The 12,071-nt window shown below is 43.9% G+C and overlaps 1 protein-coding gene and 1 pseudogene across 1 annotated transcript in view; one reads left to right on the forward strand and one right to left on the reverse strand.

Moving 5' to 3' along the window:
• The first annotated feature begins 1,001 nt into the window (after positions 1 to 1,001).
• Positions 1,002 to 12,071, forward strand: part of PFKFB1 (6-phosphofructo-2-kinase/fructose-2,6-biphosphatase 1) — a 125,619-nt gene continuing 114,549 nt past the window's right edge. The window contains exons 1-2 of the mRNA XM_063938493.1: positions 1,002 to 1,305; positions 4,144 to 4,269. Coding sequence (XP_063794563.1) covers positions 1,140 to 1,305; positions 4,144 to 4,269 — 292 coding nt within the window. The 5' untranslated portion in view covers positions 1,002 to 1,139. The remainder of the gene's footprint in view (positions 1,306 to 4,143; positions 4,270 to 12,071) is intronic.
• LOC134950199 (5S ribosomal RNA) lies at positions 6,093 to 6,212 on the reverse strand (annotated as a pseudogene).

The following is a 12,071-nucleotide window of genomic DNA, read 5'->3' on the forward strand; positions in this document are numbered from 1 at the left end:
ATTTTGGACAATTAAATGTTGGCCCAATAATTTCTGATGGCAGCCTCGTCTTCCACCACTGGGGGGTTGGGAGGCATCTTTTAGCAGGAGAGTAGGTAAAGTTATTCTAATGGGAGCATATGGACAATAGGCAGGGGAAGAGTGTGGGGCTGCTAGATGCCCCTTACATAAAATAAATATGGTTTTAAAATTTTAATCATTTTAAATTGTTGTTAAACTGAAAATTTTAGCAATTTTTGGAAAAAGTGTTTCATGTTTCTTCTTGGCGATGTACCAGTGACACACAGCAGAGTGTTGTACCAGTGACACACAGCAGAGTGTTGTACCAGTGACACACAGCAGAGTGTTGTACCAGTGACACACAGCAGAGTGTTGTACCAGTGACACACAGCAGAGTGTTGTACCAGTGACACACAGCAGAGTGTTGTACCAGTGACACACAGCAGAGTGTTGTACCAGTGACACACAGCAGAGTGTTGTACCAGTGACACACAGCAGAGTGTTGTACCAGTGACACACAGCAGAGTGTTGTACCAGTGACACACAGCAGAGTGTTGTACCAGTGACACACAGCAGAGTGTTGTACCAGTGACACACAGCAGAGTGTTGTACCAGTGACACACAGCAGAGTGTTGTACCAGTGACACACAGCAGAGTGTTGTACCAGTGACACACAGCAGAGTGTTGTACCAGTGACACACAGCAGAGCTTGGGCTCCCATTACCCTGATGTAGCAGAGACTGATACCATCTCCTTAGGACAAAGGCTTAAAGGAGCAGACTCCTAGTATTATATGCAGTGACAGCTGTGCAGAAGAGCTTGCAATCCATGCAGGCCGTACTGCTGTATGAGACGAGTGTGACCCCCTCATCCTATTGTGTGCAGAGATAACACGATTTCCATGGCACAGTGTGTGACTTGTGTGTGTTTGTGTTGCACTTGCCTCCCTCCTCCTCTTCCCCAGTAGGAATAAGGCCCCTCCCACCCTGGCTCTGTGTGTCTCTGGCACGCATCGCTGGCAGCAGCAGCAGGAGGGCGCACACAGCTGGGTCTGAGCCCCGCACCGATCCCACAACAGCAGCACGAGCTCAGCCACGCACCGGCCACGGCGGAGTCAGGTGACACGGGTCAGTCCGGCCATGCAGCAGCAGGACACAACCGCAGTGCCAGAGCACACAGTGCCGCCGGCCGCCAGGACGCAGAGGCAGCAGATGGCTGAGCGGCTGAGGGAGCTGACCCAGACGCGGCTGCAGAAGATATGGATCCCGCATCCGCACAGCGACCGGCTGCAGCAGCGGAGAGGATGTGAGTGCGGGAACCTGCTGCTGCTGGCATGGGGGGCACAGTATGCCATAGCTAGGGGGCACAGAAGCCTGGCCCGGGGGCTCAGTGCCCACCTGTATGCCAGGGTCATGATAGGACTATAATAAGCCTGCAGTCACTGGTCACATTTTATTTGTTTATTGTTTAGCTTTTTATTTTATATTGATCAACCCCCCTCCCCCCAATCCATAAATGAGCACACCACCCTTACCCCACACCACTTACACCACACCACCCTTACCCCATCTCTACCCCTTTATAACTGTTCAGCTACCAGACCCCACAGGAGCCAATGTCTGACCCCATATACATTGTTTTGTTAGCTATAAGCTATATTGCTATCTGAGGGTTTGTTTTTGTGTATATGTCTGAGAGGATGTACTAAAAACAAAATGTGGCCAAATCTCCGAGAAGTGCAGTTTTTAGCGAGCTTTGGCCGCCTTCCCCTTATGTACCAAGCTCTGAAATTCAATACCTCCCCAGAGCCTGGACCCAGTGGCTTAGCGTTGCATTAATAGAAGTCTGTGGGCTTGTTTGGCTAATCTGCACACAGTGGGACCCAATTGCATTCCCTCCCAGTGTCCCACGCAGCCCGTGCGTCATCTGGCGTATGTGTAGAAGGACTCCTGGGTCATAAACTCTGGAGTCCTATCATCTCAAAGGGCCGCTGTTATCGGAAGAGCTGCCTTGTGGTTATCGCAGTTCTAGGGTGGTATTCAATTGTTTGAAGAGTCAGTTGGGTGTCTGTTTTTCTTATCTAATAGACCGGAAAAAAAGATACCCAACCGACTTTTCAAACATTTGAATTCCCCCCTAAGTGTCTATAGGTGTTATTCTGCTACGAACCTGATAAGTGACGGGATGTACTGCATCCGAAATGTGATGCATAGTACATACCATCCTATGTATTAGTATCCGGGCTGTAGGTCAACCACGCTTAAGCTGACAATGTCTAGGTCGACCACTATTGGTCGACATGTTCTGGGTCAATATGACAGAAGGTCGACATGAGTTTTTCCACATTTTTTTTTTCTTCATTTTAAAAAAAAAAACTTTTTTATGCTTTACGATCCACGTGGACTACGATTGGGAACGGTAACCTGTGCTCAGCGCCACAGTAGAGGAGTGAGGCACCTTGCCCGAAGTTCGCTCGCCATGCAGGGGGACACAGTGCACTAATTGGGGTTCTCAGTCACTCTATGGAGAAAACGACACAATTAAAAAAAAAAAAAAAAAAAAAAAAAAAAAAAGCTCATGTTGACCGTCTTTCACGTCGACCTAGAAACCATGTCGACCTACTTACTGTCAACCAATAGTGGTCAGCCCTATGATCCACACTTATACTGTAGATAGATAGATAGATAGATAGAATTATCTATCTATGAGAAATGTTCGTACATTGATATTTTAAAATGCAAATTATAGATGTTACTTCAGTGCTGATTGGTTGCCATGGGCAACTTCTCCACTGGCTCACTTCTCCTCTCTTATCACTGCTTAGTAAATGTACCCCTCTTTTCTCCAGGCTTAACACATCTGCCCCTATATTCATACAGTAGTTGCTACTCTGTCCACATGCCCTATATGTCATCAGCAAATGTAAACACAGAGGGATGTTCATGCTCTTAATTCTTCAAACACCCTCTAGTTTCATAACCTTGTTTGATTATTAACTTTCCCAGAGGGCAACATGTATTTTGCTGAAACCTTACGCATCCCTGTAATGTGCTTAATGCACATTACCCTTGATGACCAGAGTAACCTACTTTGAATAATTCATGACGTTATTCAGCACTGCAGATCTCATGGACAGAAGGCAAATCAATTCCTACACTCTGCCCATTGTGATGGTATCATTTGTCGCTTTAAAGTGTGATCATTTTATCTCTTAACGTCTGACCCTGAAGAGGACTCCCCATTGACAAATAAAATCCTGCAGTTGTTTTTGTACTCCAGCCATCAAGTACTTGCAGGCCTTGTTTTCTGGATTTCTTTAATCATGCCCAGGTTTGCTGGGTCAGTAATTATCCCAACTGTTTTCACAGACAGAAATCTGCCAAACATGGCCTGCTGGTGCTACTTGGAGAACTGGGGTTGTAAGCCACTGGCTTACTTATGGCCTGATTCATGAAGCAGATGGTAATGCAGCAGGAGGCATCTGTTGAAAAAAAACACGCCTCCTGACAGCATGTGCGATCCAATTGCTATGTCCGAAAACCCAGCGTTATTGGATCTCTATCGTTACCATCGATTGTGATGTTGGCAGCATCGGTCATATGAGTAAGCCGAAGCTTAGTCAGAATGACTGCTGGAACTACTCAGCCGGGGCTAGGAAAACTGCATTGGAAAATGCAGATTTTGGCCGTGGTACCTCCATGTTCTGGAACGCTGGTCAGCTCCACCTGCCCCCAAATGCTGGCAGCCCATCGGTCAGACTGCGGCTTAGGGGGCACTGCATGTGAGGACCCAGAGGACCTGTTCTGTACATGTGCAATCCACTCACCATCCGAGATGTACACAGTCCGGCCCTTGGGTCATGTTTAGTAGCTGGTGCCTCTGACCGTGTTCTCTTGAATATTATAATTTATATAATAATTACGGTCAAGTATTTGAGACACTTTGCAGAAATATTGATTTGTGGTTGCAGACCTTTATCTATTATGGGAATATAAAATTAATAAATGCAGTGTATGACTTCATCCTCTTTTCATTCTGCTCCAGTGAGTGTTGTATCTGGTCATACAAGAATTGATATGAACCTGAGAAGTTGTATGAGATAAGAAAACTGTATATGAATATTTTATTTATTTTATATTACAGCATCCATACCCCAGTTCACCAACTCTCCCACAATGATCATTATGGTTGGCCTGCCCGCACGTGGGAAGACTTACATCTCCAAGAAACTTACACGCTACCTCAACTGGATTGGAACCCCAACTAAAGGTGAGTGTTCCACCTGGAGACCAGAATGTAGGTTGCTATGAAATCTTATTATAGACTACCTCTGTTAGTACACCACGTCCCATCAGTTCTAACCAGTCAGTCGTGGAGTTTCTGAAACCTCACAAACTAAGATGGCCTAGAGCTAGAGGTTCTCAAAAACGGTACTCAAGGCACCCCAACAGTCCAGGTTTTAAGTTTATCCATGCTTGGCCACAGGTGACTTAATTAGCACATCAGTCAATTTGATTTAACCATCTGTGCTGAACCATGGATATACCGAAAACCTGGACCTTTGGGGTGCCTTGAGGACCACGTTTAAGAACCTCTGGCCTAGAGGATTAAGCTGCTAAGATTATGTTGCCAGGTGACAGAGGGATGCGCCGATGAGGCAGGTCTGGTATTGCTTCTTTAACATCTGATCTCTTTAATACTTCATCTCTTTAAAAATAAACTAAAATAATCTTTAAAAATAGAAAAATAGAAAAAATAGAAAAAATTACTGCGCCACTTGTGTTCATCAACGTTAGATGTAAATAAAAACAATATTTATCTGACACTCCCTAGAATTTTTAAAAAGGGCGTCTGCTTACCCCCTAACAGGGATGGCGGTTCCCTGTGTAAGAAATTTACATGTAGTTGGGGGGAGGGGGTTTAGCGACCAATGGTGTCTATAAGAATCACACTTTAGGTGTATATTTTCAAAGTAAAATACAATTTATTAGTGTGTACAATTTAAAAAATGACAAGAAACTTTTTCTAAAAAAACTTTTTCTAAAAAAATGACAATAAACTTTTTCTAAAAAAATGGGATAAAAACTATACATACAGAACTATAAAATACCAGTTAAAAGTGAATAAATAGTAAAAAAGGATTCCTTAACTTGGTATGTAGTCACTGCCAGATAGCCCAACGCGTTTCGTCCTTAAGACTTCATCAAGGGGTGTTGGCAGACTGGGACCAGGCATCTATTTATACCCATACTAATATGGTATCAATTATGACATCATTTCCTGTTGGTACCACATGGTATTTTGTGACAGACTAAGAATTCTTATTTTACACTAGTAAGTGATATAGTTTAATAGTACATAAGTTCCAGATGTTAGTTATTTGGTTTGGGAGCAAGTTTAGAGTCCAGAAAGCTGAATAAAACAGTTATAAGGTGCGCCAGTGCATTTTCCGCCCCACTTCCGGTTTCACGGCGTCGCGTCACTTCCGCCCCACTTCCGGTAACCGGACTGCGCATGTGCCGGCGGTTTCCAATGCTTGCAGTGTCCAGAGGGCTAAGTTCTATATTCACAGTTCTCTTGGCGGCGGCCATCTTTGTGGAGACTTTTCCTTCAGTCTCTCTATGCGGCGGCCATCTTAGTGGAGGGCAGCACTGCAGACATTTATAGTACTTTTTGACGTAGAAATAGAAAATAGATAGAAAAAAGGGGATTAGTGCATCTAAAAACGATGTCAATACAGTACTTTATATTTAGAGCATTATATGAACAAAAAGGGGGATATCAATAATTTCTAAAAGGACACTTACATACTTAAAAAAGAAGGAATATCATATATATAATAATAATAATATAATAAATAATAAATATGTGTGCATATAATTAAGGTAATTTATGCATATTGCATATTACAATGTGCAGATTTAGGGCAGTGCATTAAAAATGTTTTAAGCATATTACTAAGTTAAGTGAGTTTTAAAGGTGCAGATCTGGGCGGTGAGGGAAGGGATGGTATTCGGTGTGCATTGCTTTCGTGCTTTTTTTTATTTTTTATAAAAAACTGACATGCTCATGTAGGCTATTTTTAGTTAGTTTGTTTACAGTACCTGATATTCCCAGGTGGTCTCCCTGTTCTGGTACTGATCAGGCCCGACACTGCTTCGCTTCCAAGATCGGACGAGATTGGGCGTGTCCAGTGTGGTTTGACTGTAAGAATCACTTACCTTACATGTGTCAGTGTTATTTATATAACTTTGCACGTTACAGCGGATTTGTGGTGATGGTGGGTGGGTGGGCGGGGGGGGGGGGGAGGTGGGGGATGGGGGGGGGGGGGTGGTGGTAGGGGGTGGGGAGTGGGAGGAGGAGGGGGGGGGGGGGGGGGGGGAGGCCAATACGTTAAATGAGATGGTAAAGATCCGACCGTGTGGTCCTGATGCCAGGATTAAGATTACAGGAACGGCGCAATTTCATAGTAGTCGTTGAAACCCTTTGGATGAAGTGTCTGTAGTTGGAAGATCCAGTACATTTCTCTGCGTGATAGTCTGTTGGCCAAATCGCCACCTTTTTCTCCCAGTTTCACAAGTTCAATAGCTTTAAAAGTCAGTGCTTCTGGGTTTGAGTCATGTACTAAATTGAAATGTCTGGATACTGCATGCGTTTCTATTTTATTCTTAATGTTACGGACGTGTTCTTGGATTCTTATTTTGAGGGGTCTCTTAGTCTTTCCCACATATTGCTTTCCGCACCCACATTCTAAAAGGTAGATCACTGATTGGGTATTACAGTTTATGAAGTCTTTGATTTTGTAAGTTTCCCTTTTTTCAGTGTCCGTGAAAGTTTTTCTTACTGGATGTAAGTACCGGCAGATGTTGCACCTGCCGCACTTATAAGATCCAGTGCATTTCGGCATTCTTAGATCTTCTTTAATATCCTTACGTAACATGCTGGGTGCTAGTGTATCTTTAAGATTTTTTGATTTTCTGAAGATGATCTCGGGGCGAGGAGGTAGAATTTCTTTGAGTACGGGATCCATTAATAAGATTCCCCAATGGTTCTTGAGTGAGTCTCTAATGGTTTTTTCATGACGGTTATATGTGGTGATAAAGGAGACGGAGTCCTTTTTCGTTTCTTTGGTTTTATATTCTAGTAGTGTGGATCTCTCTAGAGCTTTTGCTTTAGTAGCTGCCTCTGTTATAATATTCACAGGGTACTCTTTGTCCTCGAATCTTTGTTTGTATTTCTCGATTTGGGCTTCGCATTCTTCCTGGTTAGTGCAGTTTCTTTTTATCCTGTTAAATTGGGAGAAGGGGATATTATTTTTCCATTTCTTTAAATGATTGCTTCTGTAGTGTAGATAGCTGTTCGTATCTACTTGCTTGATAAAGTTTTTTGTCTCGATTTTACTGCCCCTACCCATTAAAACCAGATCCAGAAATTCAATAGACTCTTGGTTGATCTTGGATGTAAAAACGAGATTCATATCATTGTTGCTCAGATGTTCCAGGAATTCATAAAATCTTTCTTCTGTTCCATCCCAGATGATTAAAATGTCATCTATATAGCGACGGTAAAAGATTAAATGTTCCTTAAAATCATGTTTGCCGTATATAAAATTCTTCTCCCAGCTGCCCATAAAAAGATTAGCGAAACTTGGTGCAAAAATTGTACCCATCGCGGTCCCACATCGTTGTAAATAAAAGTCTTCTAAAAATTTAAAATAATTGTGTTGAAGGATAAAAAACATGACATCACAGATAAAATCTTTATGGGAGGTTGTTAGTGTTGTATCATTCTCCAAGAAATCTCTGCATGCGGTTACACCTTTTTGGTGATCTATACAGGTGTACAGTGACTGAACATCTATTGTTGCCCACTTGAAGGTGTCCTTCCACACAAAATCTTTTAGGGAGTTCAATACGGAAGTGGTGTCCTTTAAAAATGATGGTAAATCTTTTACGAGGGGTTTTAGAAAGACATCTACATATTCTGACAAATTGGATGTAAGAGAGTCGATACCCGCCACAATGGGTCTTCCGGGCGGGTTTTCCAGATTTTTGTGGATCTTTGGCAGGAAATAAAAAATAGGGGTAATGGGGGTCTGATTTGAACAAAAATTGGAATTCTTCCTTCGTAAGAATGTCCGTACGTAGACCACGCACTAGTAATGTTCTCAGTTCTTCAATGAAAGCATTTTTAGGGTCATTGGATAATTTTATGTAGGAAGCGTTGTCTCCCAATAGTCTCTCTGCTTCTGTGATATACTTATCACGGTCCATTATGACCAGACCCCCCCCTTTGTCAGCCTGTTTTAAAACGATTTCCTTGTTTTTTTGTAGCTTTTTTAGTGCTTCTTTTTCTCTATTCGTGATGTTCTTCTCCTTTATTTTCTCTAGATCGGTGTCACATAGGTCCTTTTTCACCATTTCATAAAAAATATCGATGTTACTCCCTTTTGATTCTAATGGATAAAACTTAGAAGTGGGTTTTAAACCTGATTTTGATTGGGTTTCATAGTTACTAATAATAGCATTATCTTTCTTTAAAAAGTGTCTCTTCAGTGTGAGTTTTCTGATGAACTTGTTTAAGTCAATGAAGGTCTCAAATTTATTGAGACCTCCTGTGGGTGCGAATGTGAGACCTTTGTTGAGCAATGAGACTTCCGGTTTTGATAGTGCATGTTTTGAAAGGTTAAATATTCCTTTTTCATTTGTATCCGTCATTATAGTGCTCTTTTCTTGTTCTCTCTTCCTCCTACTGCCCCGTTTTCCTCTTCTTCTGTATATCTTCTTTTTAGTGGTGATGCCAGGCGAACGTCCTCTTTCAGGGAATTTCCTGTGGTTTCTTTTGGTCTTGTTCCTGTTCTCTGGGCTAAAAAAGCCTGGTCACTATTAGAGTTGAAACGTTGTAATGTTGTGAATCTGTTCTGTAACCTTACAGTTGGTGATGGTGATATTCCTTCTTGATTCCGTGATGGTCTTCTTTTTATTGGAACGGTTTTCCAATACTGTCTGTCTGTTCTGTTTATTTGCTGATTCATGGTTCCAAACCTACTCCAATTCTTTATCTTTCCTTGTTCGTAGTCTGTTTTGTCCCTTATAAATTTCTTTTCTTTATTCTTGGTGACTTCTCCTTCGATATGCTCCATTTCTCTATCGTCCTAAGTGGATGCTGGGGTTCCTGAAAGGACCATGGGGAATAGCGGCTCCGCAGGAGACAGGGCACAAAAAAGTAAAGCTTTTACCAGATCAGGTGGTGTGCACTGGCTCCTCCCCCCATGACCCTCCTCCAGACTCCAGTTAGATTTTGTGCCCGAACGAGAAGGGTGCAATCTAGGTGGCTCTCCTAAAGAGCTGCTTAGAGAAAGTTTAGCTTAGGTTTTTTACTTTACAGTGAGTCCTGCTGGCAACAGGATCACTGCAACGAGGGACTTAGGGGAGAAGTAGTGAACTCACCTGCGTGCAGAGTGGATTTGCTGCTTGGCTACTGGACACTAGCTCCAGAGGGACGATCACAGGTACAGCCTGGATGGTCACCGGAGCCGCGCCGCCGGCCCCCTTGCAGACGCTGAAGAGAGAAGAGGTCCAAAATCGGCGGCTGAAGACTCCTGAGTCTTCATAAAGGTAGCGCACAGCACTGCAGCTGTGCGCCATTTTCCTCTCAGCACACTTCACACAACAGTCACTGAGGGTGCAGAGCGCTGGGGGGGGCGCTCTGAGAGGCAAATAAAAACCTTATTAGAGGCAAAAAATACCTCACATATAGCCCACAGAGGCTATATGGAGATATTTAACCCCTGCCTAACTTCAAAAATAGCGGGAGACGAGCCCGCCGGAAAAGGGGCGGGGCCTATCTCCTCAGCACACAGCGCCATTTTCTCTCACAGAAAAGCTGGAGAGAAGGCTCCCAGGCTCTCCCCTGCACTGCACTACAGAAACAGGGTTAAAACAGAGAGGGGGGGCACTGATTTTGGCGATATTGTATATATATAAAAGATGCTATAAGGGAGAAACACTTATATAAGGTTGTCCCTATATGATTATAGCGTTTTTGGTGTGTGCTGGCAGACTCTCCCTCTGTCTCCCCAAAGGGCTAGTGGGTCCTGTCCTCTGTCAGAGCATTCCCGGTGTGTGTGCTATGTGTCGGTACGTGTGTGTCGACATGTATGAGGACGATGTTGGTGAGGAGGCGGAGAAATTGCCTGTAATGGTGATGTCACTCTCTAGGGAGTCGACACCGGAATGGATGGCTTATTTAGAGAATTACGTGAGAATGTCAACACGCTGCAAGGTCGGTTGACGACATGAGACGGCCGACAATCTATTAGGACCGGTCCAGGCGTCTCAGAAACACCGTCAGGGGTTTTAAAAACGCCCATTTACCTCAGTCGGTCGACACAGACACAGACACGGACACTGAATACAGTGTCGACGGTGAATAAACAAACGTATTTCTCATTAGGGCCACACGTTAAGGGCAATGAAGGAGGTGTTACGTGTTTCTGATACTACAAGTACCACAAGAAAGGGTATTATGTGGGAGTGAAAAAACTACCTGTAGTTTTTCCTGAATCAGATAAAATAAAATGAAGTGTGTGAGGATGCGTAGGGTTACCCCGATAGCAAATATTGGCGTTATACCCTTTCCCGCCAACGTTGGGAAACACCCCTTAGGGTGATAAGGCGCTCACACGCTTATCAAGTGGCGTTACCGTCTCCAGATACGGCCGCCCTCAAGGAGCCAGCTGATAGGAAGCTGGAAAAATATCCTAAAAAGTATATACACACATACGGTGGTTATACTGCGACCAGCGATCGCCATCAGCCTGGAGATGCAGTGCTGGGTTGGCTTGGTCGGATTCCCTGACTGAAAATATTTTATTCATGTAGAGCATTTAATAGGATGCATTCTATATATATGTATGTGAGATGCACAGAGGGATATTTGCTCTCTGGCATCAAGATAAGTGCGTTGTCCATATCTCCCAGAAGATGTCAGGGACACGACAGTGGTCAGGTGATACAGATCCCATACGGCAGATGGAAGTATTGCTGTATAAAGGGAAGGAGTTATTTGGGGGTCGGTCCATCGGACCTGGGGACCACAGCAACAGCTGGGAAATCCAACCTTTTTTACCCCAAGTTACATCTCAGCTAAAAAAGACACCGTCTTTTCAGCCTCAATCTTTCCTTTCCCATGAGGGCATGCAGGCAAAAGGCCAGTCATATCTGCCCAGACATAGAGGTAAGGGAAGTAGACTGCAGCAGGCAGCCCTTTCCCAGGAAAAGAAGCCCTCCACCGCGTCTGCCAAGTCCTCAGCATGACGCTGGGGCCGTGCAAGCGGACTCAAGGTGGGGGGGTAGTCTCAAGAGTCTCAGGGCGCAGTGGGATCACTCGCAAGTTGACCCCTAGATCGTACGAGTATTATCCCAGGGGTAAAGATTGGAGAGTCGAGACATCTTCTCCTCGCAGGTTCCTGAAGTCTGCTTTACCAACGGCTCCCTCCGACAGGGAGGCAGCATTGGAAACAATTCACAAGCTGTATATCCAGCAGGTGATAATCAAAGTACCCCTCCTACGACAAGGAAAAGGGTATTATTTTTCCACACTATATGGTGGTACTGAAGCCAGACGGCTTGGTGACACATAGTCTAAATCTAAAATGTTTTGAACACTTACATAAAAGGTTCAAATCGAGATAAAGTCACTCAGAGCAGTGATAGCGAACCGGAAAAAAGGGGACTATATGGTGTCCCTGGACATCAAGGATTACCTCCATGTCCAAATTTTGTCCTTCTCATCAAGGGTACCTCTGGTTCGTGGTACAGAACTGTCAATATCAGTTTCAGACGATGCCGTTTGAATTATCCACGGCACCCCGGGCCTTTTTACCAAGGTAATGGCCGAAAAGATGTTTCTTCAAAGAAAAAAGGCATCTAAATTATCCCTTACTTGCACGACCTAAAAAGGGCAAGTTCCAGAGAACAGTTGGAGGTCGGAAGAGCACTATCTAAAGTAGTTCTTCGACGGCACGACTGGATTCTAAATATTCCAAGAATCGCAGCTGTTTTCCGACG

The sequence above is a fragment of the Pseudophryne corroboree genome, chromosome 8, assembly GCF_028390025.1.
Source record: "Pseudophryne corroboree isolate aPseCor3 chromosome 8, aPseCor3.hap2, whole genome shotgun sequence".
NCBI lineage: Eukaryota > Metazoa > Chordata > Amphibia > Anura > Myobatrachidae > Pseudophryne > Pseudophryne corroboree.